The 20349-nt window shown below is 32.3% G+C and overlaps 1 protein-coding gene across 1 annotated transcript in view; it reads left to right on the forward strand.

Moving 5' to 3' along the window:
- The window catches only part of LOC145276421 (ankyrin repeat and FYVE domain-containing protein 1-like), a 105578-nt gene that overhangs the window by 49732 nt on the left and 35497 nt on the right, over positions 1-20349 (forward strand). The window contains exons 9-13 of the mRNA XM_080127740.1: positions 8812-8938; positions 9830-9935; positions 10556-10653; positions 14864-15083; positions 18573-18825. Of these exons, the coding sequence (XP_079983866.1) occupies positions 8812-8938; positions 9830-9935; positions 10556-10653; positions 14864-15083; positions 18573-18825 (804 nt within the window). The remainder of the gene's footprint in view (positions 1-8811; positions 8939-9829; positions 9936-10555; positions 10654-14863; positions 15084-18572; positions 18826-20349) is intronic.

Consider the following 20349-nt stretch of genomic DNA (forward strand, 5'->3'; position numbering starts at 1 on the left):
AACAGTTCAGTATAAGTTACATTGTCAATTCAACATTTATTGAAATCCAGCATATTCCCACTGAACATAATTTTATTTTTGACTCAAAATCTGAGGAAGCTGCACAAAAAAAATCCTACACAAGCGAAATGTTAAGTACTGGAAAAGTTAGCATCATTATTCTTTGTTTTTTTGAAAACCATTCTATAAATACAGTAAGATGATGAACAACTTTGTGCCTGAGTTATGGTGAAAACTGATATGTTTGATTTCAGTAGGATTGGGTGATAGCCCACACAGCCAGACCATTAATGGGCATTCTTTGATCTCTTTGATGATCACCTCATTTCCAGGTTTGTTGACCCTTCTTGGCTCTCCTCTCATGAAGTGAATAGTATCAGTAAGTAAAGAATTGCCTTTTAGAAAGGTTTTATTAACTGTAAAATACACGTACGCTCTTGAAAGGATCGAGCGGGAAAATGAAACAGAGGGCGCTTTTATTATGAATGTCAATCCCAAGGGGGATAACTCTTAACAACAAATTAAATCATAACATTTTCCCCGTCCTAAAGTATTCAAGTAAGGGGTAATTAATTATAGACAAATTTTTTTTTTTTTTTTTTTTTTTTTTTTTTACAATCACATAAGAATCATTTTATTTACAAATAACATATGAACCCAAACTGCAGTTTTTTCAGTATTTAGTCACAAAATCCTTATATTTACTAGGGAATTGTCGAACTCGGGACGACCTCCGCACAGATTGGCAGGAATGCTGATTTTCAGTATTATTTTTTAGTGAAATCTGATTTTCTTCAAGATCAGACGATTGATTTTTGTCTTCCTCATGACCAATGTTTTCATTAGTAGAAGGTTCAAATAAAGTCTCTGAAGTAGTAGGATTCTTATTAGAGTTTTCTTCATTTGATGAGTTTGGAGCTAAGTCTCGAACGTTGACAGTGGTTTCAGTACCAGAAGGTAGTTGAACATAAGCGTAGTGGGGGTTGACATCTATTAGGGTGGCAGGCGTTACAGGAGGGTCATGTTTACTTGTTTTAGTGTGGTTTCTAATATATATTGGGCCTGGTTTAACCCAAGAAGGAATTGAAATTCCGGAAGCAGATTTATGACTATATTTAAATAGTCTATCATGGGGAGTCATATTAGTGGCAGTACAAAGTAATGATCTAATTGAATGAAGTGCGTCCGGTAGTATGTCTTCCCAATAAGGTAGTTTCATTTGATTAGAATGTAATGTTGTTTGAATGGCCTTCCATAAGGTACCGTTGAGTTTTTCAATCTGTCCATTACCTTCAGGATGATATCTACTTGTTTTAGAAGTAGCAATTCCTTTTTTGTGTAAAAAATCCTTTATTTCTTTTGCTAAGAAATCAGAAGCACGGTCAGTATGTATCATGTCAGGCAAACCAAAAATTGAAAAGAGTTTGTTTAGACAGTGGATAATGGTTTTGCTTGTCATATCTCTGCAAGGAAAAGCGAAAGGAAAACGGGAATACTCATCAATTAGAGTAAGTAGATATTTGTTGCCATGTATAGAAGTAGGTAGAGGGCCTTTAAAATCAAGATTTAATCGTTGAAAAGGTAATATGGCTTGAATGAGAGTCCCTCCATTGGTATTGGCGAATTTGGGTTTCAGTAATTGACAGGATGAGCAAGAGTCAGTAATATTCTTAATTTGATCCAAAGTAAAAGGGAGGTTCCTCGTTCTTATAAAATGGCTTAGTCTTGAAACACCAGGATGACATAATTGTTTATGTAAATCACGAAGATCTTGTAGATTGTAAGTAAGAGCAGAGATGCGAGAGAATGTGTCAGCAGCAATATTTTCAGGTCCAGGTCGATAAACTATAGTGAAATTGTATTGGGATAATTCTATACGCCAACGACATATTTTGTCATTCTTAATTTTTGATTTTCTTTTATTGTCGAATATGAAGCTGATACTCTTCTGATCTGTGATGACTTTAAAGTGCCTGCCGAGTAGAAAATGTCGCCACTTACGGAGAGCTTCTACAATAGCGGCTGCCTCTTTTTCTACTGCATGGTGCTTAATTTCGTTAGTATTGAGAGTTCTTGAAAAAAATGCAATAGGACGACCTTCTTGATTTAGTGTTGCAGCAATGCAATAGTTACTAGCGTCCGTTTCTACTTCAAATTCTTTATTTGGATCTACCGTTATTAAAGTGGCGTCTTTTAGATCATTTTTCAATGTTTGAAAAGATTTTAATACAGATGGAGGTAGTGGAAATTCTTTGTTTTGATTTAGTAATAAAATTTTATCAGAAAATTTTTTGAATGAATTTGCAGTAATAGGAAAACATTCCAACTATTCTTTTTTGAGATTTAAGATTCAGCGGAGGTGGCATTTCGAGTAATGGTTTTAGTCTTTGATAATCGGGAGCTATTTGATTATTTTCTATGGTGTAGCCGAGTAGAGTAATAGAACTAGAAGAAATTATGCTTTTATTTTCATTTAAAGTGATGTTATATTGTTTAGCAATTTTGTAGAATTTTTGAAGATTGTAATCGTGTTCTTCTTGATTTTTTTCCACATATAGTTACGTTATCAACATACACAAAGGTATCGGTTAGATTTTCTTTTTCTATAATATAGTCTATACTCCTCTGGAAAGCACTTACTCCATTGGTGACGCCAAAAGGAAGACGAGTAAATTGAAAAAGTTTGCCACTTACTTCAAACGCAGTGAATTTACGATCAGCATGATTTATAGGTATTTGGTGATAAGCAGATTTTAGGTCGAGAGTAGAGAAGATGTTATATTGAGCGATGTCGTCTACCATCTTATTGATATTAGGCATTGGGTAAGCGTCTAGTTCCGTGAATCTATTAATGGTATCGCTGTAGTCGACTACCATTCTTTTCTTATGATTCTCATTCGAAGTTACAAGAACTTGCGCTCGCCACGGAGATATCGAAGGTTCAATTATGCCTTCTTTCAACATTCTAGCAGTCTCTTCTTTTATGAATTTGTTGGCGGCAAAAGTGTAACGTCGGGATTTTGTCGCAATAGGAGTAGTATGAGGAGAAAGATTAGAAAAGAGAGGAGGGGGTGGAACGTTTATGGTAGGAAAAAAATTATTCGTGTTTATAGCTCCAATTATAAGTTTGTCTCTAGGACCGTCGAATTTAGGTGTTACTTTTTTATATTTTTTTAAAATATCTTTTCCGATTATTAAATCAATGAAAAGGTTTTCAATGATTTCAATTGTTATTCCAGAATGGGTTTTATCTTTCAGTATTAAATCCACGACAGCTTCGCCAGTTATTTTAGCATGTTGATCGGAAGCAGCCAGAGCTATAGTTTTGTTTTTAGGTATTGTGAAGAGTTTAAGTTTTTTAGCAGTATTTTCATTAATGAATGTTTTTACACTGCCGGAGTCCACCATAGCGTTCACGAAGTGCCCGTTAATTTGGCATTGAGTGAATGTGACATCTTTGGAGTTAGTTCCTAGTCAGGATAGAGAAGGTGAGGGGTAGTCAGAGTCGTCATAAAGAACAGCAGTATGAGTGTTAGAAATAGAAGATTTACACACTTTAACCCAATGACCATTTTTTTTGCATTTTTTACATTCGGCGTTTCGTGCAGGACATAAATATCGAGGATGACGTGATTTTCCACAGAAAAAACAAACCCCTTTTGGATGCATATTTTCTTTAGTCACAGCTATACGATTGTAGCCCGAAGGATTATTTGTAGCTGCTACAGTAAAGTTATTTGCGTAGCTTATCGAATGCTTTTCTGCTTGTTCAAGAGATCTGGCCGTGGCATATGTGTCTTGTAAAGTCAGGATGGGTTTTTCTAACAGTCGTTGTCGGATGGACGAAGAAGAAATTCCGCCGATGAAAGCTTCCCGAATGTATTGATTTTTGTTTTCTTCAGCAGAAACCGCTTCGAAGTTACATGTTTTGGCAAGCATTTCCAATTGTAGTATGAAGGCATCTATATTTTGTGTTGTTTGTTGCTTCGTCGTCATCAATCGATATCTATTATAAACAATATTTTCAGGTTTTAAATAAGCGACGTCCAATGTTCTTAATGCACTATCGTAGTCGGTTTTATCGCTTATTAAATCGAAAACAGAGGCTGAAATACAATTGATCAAGGCAAAGAAATTATCTGAAGTGTTTTCGATTAATCCGTTATTATGTGAGCGGATATAATTCTGGAGGGTTAATTTCCAATGCCTATAGGATTTTTCGGAATTAGGGCATGTAGGTTCCACCTCGAATCTGTCGGGACGTAAGATTCGATCCATTATTTTTTTTTTACAGTTAATAAAATTGAAGTGAATAGTATCAGTAAGTAAAGAATTGCCTTTTAGAAAGGTTTTATTAACTGTAAAATACACGTACGCTCTTGAAAGGATCGAGCGGGAAAATGAAACAGAGGGCGCTTTTATTATGAATGTCAATCCCAAGGGGGATAACTCTTAACAACAAATTAAATCATAACATCTCACCCCTAATTTGTTCATGTGTGATTTTCTTTTTCTTGTGAGAAAACCCCAAGGCATGTGTGTATGAACATAAGCTCTGTACATTGGATGATTTGAAGGAAACTATACTTTTGGAAGTTGTCCAAATTGACAGAGAAATGTTAGAAAAAATGAAAGCCAATTTCCAACAGTGCTTTTAGCAATGCAATACTAAAAAGTATTTTGCACCCTTGATTTTTTTTTTTTTCAACTACCAATTAAATTCGAGCACACGAAAGAATTTTGAAGCTAAAATTAATTATTTTATAAATTTTTACTATGTCTATTCTCCGCCTCTTGCCCTGTATTACTGGAAAAAGAGGATTTCTTTAACAGAAATTAAGATTGAATATTTAGACTATTGGCTCCACATCTTGCTTGTTACATGGGCTATTGATGTTTTTATATTCTTTGAAAAAGAATATGACAATTTTTTAATTTTAAACTCAATATTATTTAGTTAACTAAATGAAGCACCAATTTCTTAACTGGACACTCGTAGGGGAACGGAGGTATCTTAGTGCTTTCTACTTCTCCGTACCTTATATGATGTGTTGCTTTGCTAAAGTTCTGGCAACAACTGAATAAAATTTCGGTTTTCAAATTCCTGTTACATTACATCACAAATTTAACGAATCAACTGTCTACTTTTCATCTAGAGTTCTAGTTGATCCTATGGTCATCCTCGGCCAATCATCCTGGATAAACCATTGCATATGGAGAATTATTTTTACACTTAATTCAAAAGTATTTTACTGCTAAGGGAGAATCTCATCTTTACGCAATCTAATTTGGATGCAAAAATGCACACCAGGTATACATCTGTCTTTTTTGTGGTTGTATTTGTTTTTCATTATATTTTGTGCTTCTTCAGGCTGGGATCAACGTGTAGTATCTGTCATGTCCTCAGTCAGTGAAGAAATAATTCTTCTAGACTGAGGCAATTTTTTTTCTTGTCCCAGTCCAGAGTTTCCCTTTTTGGGAGATAAAACTCTGATTAGCTTGCTTGCTTGGGCGTTTAAACCGTCCATCTTGTTTGTGACTTCCGGTTTCCAAAAATTTGTCTGCTTACCTATTTCATGGCTGCCCTGTCTTAAGTCCGATATTAAAAGCCACTGCTGTTATTTAAAGCATACTCAAGGTCAACAATATTTTTGTTTTAACTTATTTTAATGTGTTTTATTAAAAAAAAAAAAAAATGATTAAATATACAATATGTAACTATAATCCTATTTATGACCATGTTTACTGCTTTTAGTAGCACTCCTATGGATTCTGACAATTTATTTTTTTCAGGCCTTACTTAAAAAAATGTTTTCTCTTCTACTGGAGTTTTCTTGGTTTTAGTAGTGTTTTAAGTAGGGCCTCCTTGATTTTTATTAGTGCTTGCAGTAGTGCTCTGGAGGCTTCCTGAGTATTTTTTTTTCACTAGAGTTTTAGTACTATGTAGATATTTAAAAAGTAACCTCTTAGCATAGATCAAATGCATTAAAGAAAATATATTTTTTGGAAATTAGAAGAAAATATTATACAATGTAGTAAAAACACTGTTGATATGTAAGTTTTAAGTATATTTTTTACATATACAAATTAAATTTTTGTATCAGAATTTTTTATCTTTTTTTCAGTGAAACTTTACTATGGTGTGTCTTCGAAAAATTGCATTTCAGAGGAAAATATTATGTACTTACATGTCACGCTGAAAATAGTATAAATTCCAAAAATTACAAAAAATGGTCCAGTAAAAACAGAATTTTTCAAAGTTACAATTTCACTATAACTTAACATTTAGATACTTGAATTCAGGGAGAGATAACTGCTTTAAAATCGGCAATCTTACTTATTGTCGATAATACAACATGCTTTTTTTTTCTGAAAATTAGTTCTTGTACGTCTTCTACTAAATGATGTTTTGTAAATTTTGGAATTTTTACTAATTTCGACATGGCGCATAAGTGCAGGATAATGTTTTTCCCTGAAATGCCTTTGTCCGAAAATACACGATTGGGTTAGTAAAGTTGCATCCTTTTTTTTCTTATGAATGCAGCTCAGAACATATGGAAAACAAAAACATTAATTTAATTCAATGTTCATGCTTTTTCTTTATATGGAGTTGAAGTTTGGGATTTAAAAAAAATAAAAAGGCAAAATTGGTAATTACTAAATTTTCCTAAATTCGAGAAAATTGAATTTGTATGAAAGCTTTATAGTTTATTTATGATAAAAAATTTAGTTAAAGAAAAATTGAAAAATTAATTTTCGATCAAATATAATCATTTTTTTTTTTTTTTTTAAATAATTGAAGAGCAAAAATATTATTTAACTACAGGATGTCTGGATACATAGGAAATTGGTCTCATAGTTTAAAGAAACAAGCAGTTTTTTTTTTTTTTTTTTGTTTTTTAACAAACCCTATTCTGGACAATCAAAGACTTTGGAAATAATGTTAAAAACATTATTTACAACATTAAAATTGTATAAAATTGTTTTCTTTTAAAAGGTATGTGTTTTTAACCATGTACCCAGATTTTATATACATCTATATTCATTGTTTAAATCTATAATATCTACAATTTACATACAGAATAAATAATCTACAATTTGCATACCGAATAAATAATCTACAATTTGCATACCGAATAAATAATCTACAATTTGCATACCGAATAAATAATCTACAATTTGCATACCGAATAAATATCTACAATTTGCATACCGAATAAATATCTACAATTTGCATACAGAATAAATATCTACAATTTGCATACAGAATAAATATCTACAATTTGCATACATAACATAATTAGATCCTTCTTAGATAAGAGAAAAATCCAGGTTGTCCTTGACGGTCGTACATCTAAACAATATGATATAAATGCGGAAGTGCCTCAGGGATCTATCCCAGGACCTCTATTATTCCTAATATTCATAAATTACCTCCCTGACAAAATTGTCTGTGAGATGGGTATGTATGCTGACAACACTACGTTCTATAACAGACACAACAGGAAAACAAATGAACACATATCTAAAGAAATGGCAGAAACACTAGAGGAAGACCTCCGATCCATAGTGAAATGGGGACAAAAATGGTCACTTTCAATGCTGCCAAGACTCGTTTCCTTCAATAATTACAAGAAACCTTCCCTACCGCCAATAGCAATGGCCAATGACTTTTTATCTGAAAGTACATCTTTTAAACTCCTCAGCCTAACGTTCACAGGAAACAGGAGTTGGAACAATTACATTGAGAACATTGCCAGGACTGCTGCAAAGAAGGTGGGTTCTCTCTACTGTGCTAGAAAGCTATTAACGCCTGAAAGTATCCTATACCTCTATAAGGCCACCATTCACCCATGTATGGTGTATTGTTGTCATATTTGGGCTGGTGCATCTGCCACTAGTCTCTCGCTCCTAGAAAAGGTTCAAAAGAGGGTCGCCAATCTGATAGGTCCTGAACTGTCAGCTAAACTTCAGCCTCTGTCACATCGACAAAATGTTGCATCCCTCTGCCTGCTCTACAAGTACTTTAATGGTGAATGCACATGACCTTTTGACGTAAATACCCCCGACAAGCAGCTAAATCCCACCCTTTCACAGTAGAGATCCCTAGATGCAAGAGAGCCTTCTACTCCAGTAGTTTCTTCCCCAGAACAGCTAGACTTTGGAATTCCCTTCCGGGTCCCTGCTTCCCCAACTGTACTGACATGTAGAAGTTCAAGTGCAACGTGAACCGACATCTTGCTGCCCAACTTCCTACACAGTACACCTGATGCTTATGTCCCTGATAGTAGCCACCTACAACAAAATGGCAATGTGCCTTGTTTGGGGTGAAAATGTAATAAAAAAAAAAAAAAAAAAAAAACTCTTTAATATATTTACGTCTCAGGAAAAAATTAGTATCGTCACCAAAAATTAGAAAAAGTTTTTGAGTAAAAGTTTAAAAATAAAATCAATTTTATCGTGAATTTTAATTTTTCTTAATTTTGTGAAAGAGGGGAGGAGTTTCATGTTATCTGGAAGTATGACCTCTTAGGAGAATTACCTCCCCTGTTTTAGATAACACTCTGCAATGAGTCATGTGATTCATGCAAATCATAATAAAATTGACTTTTACTTTAAATTCTACTTGATAATATTTCCTAATTTTTTGTGAGGTTATTTATGAGCCTCAAAAGTTTTGTTAAATTGTATTTGTATGGACGAATTAGTATAGACAAACTATGTACCTAGAACTGTTTGCTCCAACCATATTTATTCTTTCTTAAAAAAAATGTTATGTTTATGAATTAGTGTCTTTTAATTTGGTTCTAGCACCCCCCTGCACCGTGCCATTTCCTGCAAAAACATGGCTGTGTTTGATGTGCTTCTCAAACATGGTGGCTTGAATTTGGAATTGAAGAACTCTGATGGTTACACAGCTTTATGGATGGCTCTTCAGGTGAGGACAGATCTAAGCTCTTTTTGTTTCGTACTTTTTGTAGAATGATAGCATCTATATTGGAAAATGATGAGAAATGTTTCCTTTCTTTGAGAGAGATATATATATATATATATCTGTAGAAATATATTTTCTTATAATACATATCAATCCTTATTTAAGAAGCTCAATGTAATTACAGAGCAATATAGAGAATATGACAAAAAGTTATATTCGAAAATTCATGATGTTGACCTTCTTATAATTTATTCCTTTAATTCAGTTGACATATACAATTCTTGACAGTATTTGTTTTGTGGCGCAAAATCACTTAATTATTATATCAATCAGTGAATCTATTTTGCTCTTAACTCATCAGAAGAAATAGCAACAATCCGTTAAAAGGAACTGAAATGTGATTTGACATGATTAAAATCCGAAAATTGGAAGATAAGCTGCAAAAACCTTTTCATTACACCATTTGAATTTTTGAAGTGATTGATTTTGCGCTGCGAAACAGATACTGTCAAGAATTGTATAAGTCAACTGAATTAAAGGAATAAATTATACGATGGTCAACATCATAAATTTTGGGATATAACTTTTTGTCATTTATTCTCTTATATATATATATATATATATATATATATAATATTTGTTTCTTGATTACTTTGTTTTTTTTCTTTGTTTTAGACGTTTTGTATTTTACTTTTTTTTTTACCCTTTTAAAAACTTTAATTATTTTCTACTTTTTATTTCTTTTCTTTACTTTTTTATCTGTTTTTTTTTTTTTTTTTTTTTTTTAACTTTTTGTGCTTTTTACGTTTATTGAAATAATTTTGTTTTGTAATTTGACATTTTTGTTTTTCTTTTCACTTTTAACATGCTATTTTTTTTTTGTTTTGTTTCTAGTGTGAACAGGGAAATGTAACAGATGAGAAAGGTTTTGGCGAAAATAGTTTTGCAGCAAAACTTTTACATGCTGGAAGTTCATTAAATGCAATCAATTTAGAAACAGGTAAAGATTTTGTACAATTATTTAATTGAAGTCTTTTCATTAACTCTTCAAATGTTTATTTTTAATGCATACAAAACCTTAATAAAATTAACAAAGCTTTACTTTTCAGCCTTTATGTTGTTGTTATACGGCGTACAGGATTATTATGGTTAACCTAACAATTTTTCAGGTAAATTTGACACTGTTGTCAAAACTTTCAACTCCAAAACTCAACACTCTTACACATGACTACGTACATAAAACATCTTATTCCAACTCGTTTCCCTTGCTAAGATTATCTTTGGAAAAATTCCAGTACCCCCCCCATCTCACTTCCAATATACAACATTTACACAAAAATATAGATTCTCACTGCATTAAAAGAGAAATGTTAGAATGTCTTTCAGCCATTAGAAAACTAGATGCAATAAATGTGTTAAATATTAAGGGTTTATTTTATTTTAAATGTATGAAGAAATTGATCCATTGTCCATTTTCTATATTGATAATTACAGCTTTAGTCTCAATAACTTTCAATATACTTTGTGTTTGAAATATTAACTTTAATCAGTTGAGAGAAGAATGAAAACATCTGGTATTAAAATGATTCTACCTCTATTTTTTTTTTTTTTTTTTTACAGGTGATTCCTTATTAATACAGACCATTCGTTCTGGGAATGAAGCTGCTGGTATATTCCTTGCCAAGAATGGAGCCCTTGTCAATACAGCTAATCACAATGTTAGTAGCAAACTTTTTCATGTCTCATCTTATTTTTTAGTATCTATATTGCCTTCAGTTAATTTCTAATCAATAGCTTCATATTTGGATTGCTGTGAATTTTTTGTAGTGTTTCCATCTTGATTAATAATATAGGAATAAGAAATATGTATAAGCTTTGTATATTTGTATCTGGAAACTTTTGGACACTGGCTTGACCGATGGCTGATGAGAACCGCCAAAAAAAAAGGCTGAGCACTGATCACGGTCTCAACTGGCAGCTGAAGAGAACCGCTAGCAAAAAAAAAGAAACAGTTGATTTATTTTGTTTATTTATTTTAATGGGGGGGTGGGGTGATAAAGAGAGGAGTATTTTTACTTTTTATTTTTCAAATCATTTGGCTGAGCATTTGATAAGCCAATTAAAATTCGAATTTTTGAAATGGAAGCAAACAACTCTCTGAATAAATTGACAAAATTGATTCAGCAGACGCCTCAAGAAACATTGTTAAGAGAGGAATGTATTATCCTTAGAGTAATATTCTTTTCTCTAATAGGCTCCTTCCCCACAAAGAAAAAACAAAAAAAATGTAAGTATATTTCAACTTGTCTTGGAAAAAAAATCTTGTCAACTTTAAAAACAGCTTTGCAACAACAAAAATTTTTTTATTGCAACTTTCCTTGAAAAAAAAACAAAACAAAACAAAAAACAAATATATAAGAATTGAAACTACAAAAAAACAATATTGAAACGTTTCTTGAAAAAAAAAAAATGTAAACAAAATTAACAGTATAAACTTTCACAAAAACATTTGCATATGTTAAAGTTAAAAAAAACATTAATAAAATTATTTTTTTTTAAATTCAGGGTTTTTTTTTTTTTTTATTTTAAAAAAAAAAATTTTGTTTTTGTAAAAGTTTTTACTAAATCTTAATTATGTTTTCCAACGTCTCTGATTTTGCTCAGCTTTTTCTAGCACATCTCATCAGCTATTGGTTGAGTTTGCGCCAGCATCATGAAAATCCGGGTCAAAAGAGGCATGAGTACTAAATTTTGTATATTTGAGTTTGACAAGTATTTGTTTGTAGTTTTATGTAGTAGCAGCAGCAGCAATAGGATATGCATTATGGTCCACTACAGCTGTCTTTTTTCATGGTTTAACTGTGCAATATAACCTAATTTAAGGATTAGTGACGAATCCTGTAATTTGAGGGCCAAGTAAATTAATGAAGAAGCATAAAAATATATCTAAAATTTAAATTGTCATCTGTAATTTTAATCACATTCAGTTTTCAACCATAAGTTTATGCTGACACAGACATGTGTGGTCATGAAAAATAAAATCAACTAAGATGATCATGTCAAAAAATAGGTAACCATACATGATGATAAGTAGAATTGAAGAAGCTCTCCTCATAGAATCTTGTTAGTCCCCCGACAAAAGGAGGGTGGACCTGTAAATTCACCCTTGTCTGTTCGTTTGTCTGCACTTTTCTCAATAACTATGCCTTGGAATTTTTTGAAATTTTGCACAAACATTAAACATGATATGAGTAAAAAAGTAACAGAACAGATTTTCCGGGAAAACTCTGGGTGCTTTTTGGGTTAAAATGGCTAAAATTGACACTTTTGTGCTTATTAAAAAAAAAAAATTGAGGTGTTGGATTTTTATAAAACATTCTAAAAAGTTGTATCTAACTGATTTCTATATAATTTTGTTTGTCTATACTTCACAATAACTCTTGGAATAAAAGCACTCCATTTTTGGAACTATTTTACCCTATTTGTCCAAAATTTTCTGTGTATGTCTATTTAGCAGTTTTACATGGTACTGAACTCAAATTTAAATATATTAAGGCCTTGGGAACTTTTGGGGCTAAATGGAGGGGAGTGGCAAATGATAGACTTAGTCATTTCTTTTTTTTGCATGGTGCAGAATTCAAATTTACATGTTAAGGCCTAAAACTGCACCATTTGTTTATTTTCACCAATATTTGACGTTCCCTGGGGACTTTTGGGGCTAAATGGGGGTAGGGGGCAAATAGTGGAATTTGTCATTTTTTTCTGCCTCGTTCACTGTACACTCACAAGGGACCATGCATGCTTCACTTGTATCAATAAAAACTTAAAGCTATCAGATTAGTTTTACATTAAACTTATTTAAATTTTGAGGCTTGAAAAAAAGAAATGGTTTCTCTAAAACCGGGTCTTAGTTTATACAGGGTGGAACGATAAAATTGTCACCCTAGAAAAGACGACATGCTTCCATTTCCGTTTGATGAAAATTGATTTTCTTTTTTTGTTGCAGACCAATTAGCTAGTTGTGTACAAATTCCAAGAGCGATAGGAGCCTTCTATCATGTCTGAAAGTGACACAATGTTCAACAAGTGAGATCGGAGATGTGCCACTGTACAATTAATGCTCTCTACTGATCCAAGTTATGACAACAGGAAGATTGCCAGCACCTTCAAAATGCATTGCTGGATTTCTATGAATAACAGGGATGTATCTAGGGTGATGAATACAAAGTTTCCGGTCATGATTATGGTCTTTGGTGTGGTTTTAAATGAGGGCTAGATCATGCCACCTTACATCTTCGAAGTTGGCTTGAAAGTCAACACGAAAGTGTATCTGGATGTGCTGAAGAGTGTGGTGATCTCCTTGTGCAATCAGGTTGCTGCTGACAGATCTTGGGTGTGGCAGCAGGACTTGGTGCCAACTTACACGTACAAAGAGACCCAGCCTTGGCTTCAGAAGGAGTGCTATGACATTGGACCCTTCTCTCACTGCCCCCATTTGTCCCTTGACCTGAACTCGCTGGACTACTTTGTTTGGTCATACGTCAAGAACATCACCAACATGATCTCCCACAACACCAAAGCCGCTTAGTATTAGCCAAGCTTCCACCAGCGCTTGTGGAAAAGGCATGCTCCCACTTCCGGATTTGTATCGAGGCGGTGATTGAGGCTGTAGGCAGCTACATTGAATAGATGTCAGCTCTACTACATAATCAAGTTACCTAAGTTGATTTTTTTAAAATAAAGCTGTAGTGTTGTTTCCTTTGCGACGGGACTTTTATCGTTCCACCCTGTAGAATTGGAACCTTTTTAACTCGCGTTTAACTTTGTTTTATTCGAACAGAGTATAACAGAAGAGTATCTAGTGAAGTGTTAACTTAATTATTTTTAATTTTCAACATTCGATTTTATTTAATACAAGCAGTTCAGCCCGGCTTTGCTCGGGTCCTATGTACTGTTCATAACTTTATGTGCATATATATATTAAAAAGTTTGACTCGTGTCCAGGTAACCTACATCTAAAATTTCAAGTGTTTAAAACCAAGATTGGCAGAGGAGTTTGGAGTCTGCCAAGGTCAACTCTTTCAACTTTGACTTCTTGGCAGACAAATTTTCACCCAAAAACTGATTAAAAAGCTTGCTGCATGTCTGAATACTCTTTATGTAAAATTTCGAATGTTTAGACCCAAAATTTGCTGAATAGTTAGCTAGAGACTGCAAAACTCAAATCTTTTAAACTTTTACCCTTTTGCAGGCAAATTTTTGACGAAAACCTGATTAAAAAGCTTGCCCTATGTCTGAATACACTTTATGTAAAATTTCAAATGCTTAGACCAAAAATTGGCTGATAGGTCAATCATTTTAAAATTTGATCCCAATTCTGACCCCCTTAACATTTATTGTTTTGGGCTCAAATCAAGTTAAAAAGTTTGATCCATGTCCAAGGAACTTATATCTAAAATTTTAAGTGTTTAGACCCAAAATTGGCGGAGGAGTTTGGTAGAGTTTTTAAAGGTCAAATCGTTGAACTCCGACACTTTGACAAATTTCTAGTCAGAAATCAATTAAAAAGATTTTCCCAAATCTCACTACCGCTTTTGTTAAATCTCGAATATGGAGACTTAAAATTAACAGAGTAGTTTTGTAGGGAAATGTACACACACAGACAGACACACACACAGACAATTTCACTTTTATAGATATATAGATAAGTTTGCTATAAGATGAACTAAATGAAATATGCAAGGGAGTTGAAAGCCAGAAAATACTTGTATAAACTTATATTCCTGTAGACTTTTATTATTGAATAAGATAAAATCACATCTTTTCTTGCATTATAATTCCATTATGATATTGTAAACTGTTTCTTTTCTTATAGTGTTTATATTTTATTTTTTATAATACAAGTTAAAAAAAATGTTTTCTCATCAGAATGAAACTGCCTTGCATGTTGCCTGTGAAAAGGGTCTTGCTCATTTGGTGCAAGTGCTCCTTAGTAACGGGGCAAACCCGAATGCTCAGACATCTCTCCGACTGAACACCCTTACAATGGATGATGAAGAGCAACCTCCAGTTACGAAACAAACACCGCTGCATTTGGCCATTCTTAATAAACGTGAAGATATTGTAGAAGCTTTCTTACAGCACAAAGGTAATAACCCAACGTTTTGATAAATATTGTTTGTTCACGGTCAATTTTGCTACAAAGTATTTTGGTGACAAAAGTAAAAAAAACTCTATAATTTAGCTTTAAATAAAATCAATCGATAGGATGATTTTACATAAAATATAGACACAAAAAAATATACAAATATAAATCAACCATATACGAGATAAAATTTTTTGTTGTAGTGGATAATTCATTTCATTATTACAATTGCAAATATTCTTTGCTTTAATTGTATTTAGTATTAATGTTATCATTACTACATAAAATGTTTTTTAATTTTTTTTTTTTTCCTAAATTAACATTGCAACTATAACCTACAAGGCTCTACATTGCGAGTGTAACAGTCACATTTGCGAGTGATTTTTTCCAAGTGGCGACTAGAAATAATGAAATGTTCATCTTTTGGCGATTGTATTTCTTTCACTGACAATTTTCCAAAGCTCACTACTGAGTGAAAAATATCTTTTCGACTTTTTTTTTTTTAATAAAACAAAAAGTTAAATGATTTAAACAATAAAAGTTTAATAGCCAAACCCACATGATTTTTAGAATATGACATTTTCGTTCTGTGACGAGTATGCACATCAAAGATTTTTCTGTATTGTTTTAATAAGTGTAATTCTAAATATACAACAAATTTTATGTTGATACGCTCCACTTTTTTCTTTTTTTTTTTTTTTTAAACGAAGGTTGTTTAAAAAGACATCTGAAGAAATTAAAATGTTTATACCTTGAAGTATCAACATAAAATTTGTTGTATATTTAGAATTACACTTATTAAAACAATACCGAAAAATCTTTGATGTACATACTCGTCACAGAACGAAAATGTCATATTCTAAAAATCATGTGGGTTTGGCTAGTAAGCAGAAATATTTAGTTGTCAAAGGTCAACTAAAGATAAATTTGTCCATAGAGGCCTGGCTTAATTTGAGAGTATTTTTTATTGAGCACTAGCTGCATATATCTGGTGTTGCCACGTTGAAAAATATTGGCGGGCAGATGGTTTAGTCACATACTATTTAAGATGCACCAAATATCCTAACTTGTTACGATTTTCTTGAAAGTGGATCACATGTTGGATATATGGAAGCATAAAATACATTAATTTTTGTCTATGAAAATTAGTAGGGGAAATAAATAACTCCTTACAGCTTAAATGAATAAACTTTCATTTTTAAAGGCAACTGATGTCGGCTAATAATAATTGAAAATAAGTTAAATAAAATTAAAAATGAATAAAAAAATCAACTTTAAATAACATTTCTAAATAGAGCAATTAAAAAAATTTCATTACAGCAAACAATTGCATAGATCTAATTTTTTAAAATAGATTTTCTTTAATGTAATATGTAAATGAGGTTATTTCTTTGAATGTAAGATTCCCTTTGAAGAAATAGTATATATAGAAATCATGCTGGAATGAAAGTGTGTAAAAGTCCGTTTTCAGTTTGAAAATTAACTTGTGAAACAGTGTATTAATCAAATCGAACAAATAGACAAGAATACACCTTTATTATAATAGATTGTTTAACATTAAATATGTTAATGGGTGGAAAATGAAAATTGATTGAATTTAAGAATTTCTAATCTAGTTTAGTCTTGACCAATTAAGTGCTGCTGGTTTCATATATTTAATTTTAGTTCTTTTATAGCCACCATCTTTTAATGTATTGTAAAAAAAAAAAAAAATGTTCATTTTTTTTTTTTTTTTTTTTTTTTTTTTTTTTTTTCCTCATTTAAGAAGTTAATACTTGTGTTGGGATGATTAATCAGGAATCAGAAAAATCGGAAGATTTGGATGTATCGGAATTAGAAAAATTAATGCCTATTTTCCGATGCCAAAACGATTCTTTTAATTGGCTTTTTTTTTATTTGATTTTGTTTAAAGCAAAATCTTTCATTGCTGGTAATAATGATAAAATAATAAATATTTATTGATTTTAAAATAATAGTGAAGCTAAAATCAGCAGATCATCCTCCACAAGTGTAATTTGACGTTTAAGAAAATATCTACATATATAACATGTTTTTTTACAGAAATTGGGGAAAATAACAACTCTGTAGTTAAATATTTAGAGATTTATAAAGAATCGGATTCAGTAATTTAGCATCGGAATCGGGGGGGGGAAAAATATTGGAATTGTCCAATCACTGTTTAATACTAATTCTTTTGCCTATTGATTCTGCTGTCGTTGGGTGGTTTGAGAATGGGTCGAATTGTCATTTGAAGTTAGGAAAGTTTAAAAACAAAAGAAAGCAATCATTCTTGAGCTGAACATCTGAAAACCCAGATATAGATAATAGACATGCACATCTCCGTAGCTTGACCGTTGATCAGTTGGTTGGTTGCAATTAACCTTTCCTATTAAAAACATTGTAATGTAATTTATTCTTTCAATTATGCATTCTGTTCTTTTTATTTTTTTACTGTGACTTTGAAAATATCTTTTTTTTTTTTTTTAATTCACCACAGAGACATAAGGGGCTACTGTGATTAGGAGCCAGATTTATAAGGGACATCCAAAGTGGAGAATTATGTGTTTGTTCACATAACATTTAAATTTCTGCATGTTAGTAACTGTTGGGAAAAACAAAGAACAGAAAAGGAATTATAGAGGAGAGTAGTCTGATAAAAGAAGCTGTTAGACTATAAAATTGTTCAACATCTGGAGATTTTTGTGAAGGGGTGGAATTTTGCTGCTAGTCGGATTTTTTAGGAGTATTTACATTGAGTGATAAAACGAACAGGTTGGAGCTTGGAAGACAGGAATGCTAGAAACTCTTTTTTGCTTTAGAGACTAGTGTTTAGTCCATATGTGACAAAAATACATATGCAAATAATAGTTTAAACTGATATAAGATACATTGGCAAATGTTAGAAGTTTTCTCCTCTGATAGAGAGAGAGAGAGAGCCTACTTTATTTTGCAGTAGACCTATCAATATTTTCTATATATTTATTCTAATTGATGCTGTCTATGAATGTTAAAGAAGTTTGAATGTTTGATTCTGGTGTTATCGGCCATGATAATCAGTGGTTGGAAAGGTTACTGATAATTCATAAATGAAAGAAGCTTTCTCTTAGTAGCATTGAATGTAAACATTCATTTTTGGCTCTATTCTACTACAAACTGAAGATGATTTTTGGAGGATTCAATCATTGACTTTGATATGCGTGTGTTCAATTTGCCCACCTGTCAAGAATAGAGCATAGTATTGTCAGCAAATATATTCCTCTCTGATGCGATTGCATCGTAACCATATGTGATATATTAAGTAAAAAAGAAATTCTTCAAAAATAAAATGATTATTATAAATGATATTTTGTGCAACTTATTTGATACATCTTTAATGTTTACAGTTTTAGTTTCAAATGAATATGAATTTTATTGTGCTTTTTTTTTTTAAATTTAATTTTTTTATTTTAAACAAAATATTTATACCAACCATTTTATCATCTTTCTGCCTAGCCAAGCAAATGTCAAGCAAAGATTCCATGATGATTGTCCCTAACTTCAACCTAAAAGATTCCCAAGGTCAGAGCGTCCTGGGATTGGCCTTGTGGAATACTCTTCATAGTACATCCATCCGCCTGCTCTCTGCCGGTGCTAACATCAATGAGACGAATATGGAAAACTTAACCCTCTTACACCAAGCTCTAATGAAGCAGGACATTGTCAGTGCCCTTTTTCTGCTTGACCACCAGGTGGATACGTCAGTACCGTAAGTGTATTTAAATCTCTAATAAAGAATTACTAAACAAAGAAAAATTTTTTTCTATTTTGATTATTTCAGATTATTATTCTCATCTTGGAATTAGTTTCCTGTTTCAACCAATGTAACTTTCGTCAGGTGCATATTGTTATCAAACTCTGGAACTGTTTCAGAATTTCAAACTGAATGCTTTATTTAATCAAAAGGGATAGATTGTTCTTGTCTCACCAGACATTGCCTGGGAGAAGTGTTGATTAATTAATTAATTTTTAATTATTATTGTCTGTGTGTTTGTCCGTCTGGACGACGAGGACCATCTGATCATCCTGTAGGATGGAGTGGGAGGAGTCACCATCGGTGAGTGCAGATATGGCTGATAAGTCTAATCTTTGCTTGAAAAGTTCTATTGCAGTGATAACAGTGAATCGTAGCAGATGTCGAGGGCTTCAAAACATTGTCTTTCCTGTCCTTTTTGCGCTTCTCTATTATTGCCTGTAATAAGGATTGAAACTTCAGCTTCGAGAAGACTTTTGCTTGGAATGCAATGGTTACAGGTGTTGATTAACAATCCCATGTAAGTGACAGTCTTCTGGAGACAATAATAATTAATAATAATAAACACTTCTACCCATTCATGGAAGCTGGAACAAAAACAGTCTACCCCAATGGATTAAAGAAAGGGTTCAATTCAGAATACTATATAGGCTCCTAAGTTTGGCATAAAGATGCACCTGAAGCAGGTTGAAAGTTATATCGGCCAAAACCTTGTGAAACTAACAATCAATATGAGAACCGTAGTCCAAATAATCCAAATTATCAATCCTCATCAAAAAAGAATTCCGAAACATAATGAAAAACATTTTGTGTATTTTTTTTTTTTTTTGCGGATTGTTATTCTCATCTTTATAGTTGTTGTTTCACCACGTTTTGACCAACTCATCCTCAGGCCTTCGGGGTTCATGGCACAGTGAAGAAACATAGTCTCTATGGCTCCAGATGAGTCTGAAGATAGTGGTTTCAATCCTACTCAAAATAGACCAGAGGATTAGCTGGCTAAAACATGGTGAGATGACAACTATGGAAGACAGTAATTACTAGGAATACAGTTACAGGACAAAGGGCAGAGAATTAGGTAGGTGAAATGTGGTGAAACAATTATGAATGTGAGGATATACAGTCTGCAAAAAAAAATGAATACACAAATTATAAAGCCTCATCTCTAAGGATTCCAAAAAATTTTAAAAAATGATATAGAAAAACATTTCTTTTTTCAAAAATCAACATTTAAAATGATTAAGGTTTTTTTAAAAAAAAAAAGCCATATGTGTGGATTAATCAATCAAATTTTTTATTTTTTACAATATTTAAAGGTGGGGGCTGCAGTGTTAGTCATATGTCATACAGTGACTCTTTTAATGTTAAGCAATAAAGCATGTTTATGATAATGTTCAAGATTGATTAAGTTTTGCAAGAAAATCCGTTTCATGTGCAGCCATGTTCCAAAATTTCCAACAATATAATGAGAAGTTGTTC

The sequence above is a fragment of the Euprymna scolopes genome, chromosome 1 (assembly GCF_053919585.1).
Source record: "Euprymna scolopes isolate OS-2025 chromosome 1, ASM5391958v1, whole genome shotgun sequence".
Lineage (NCBI taxonomy): Eukaryota > Metazoa > Mollusca > Cephalopoda > Sepiida > Sepiolidae > Euprymna > Euprymna scolopes.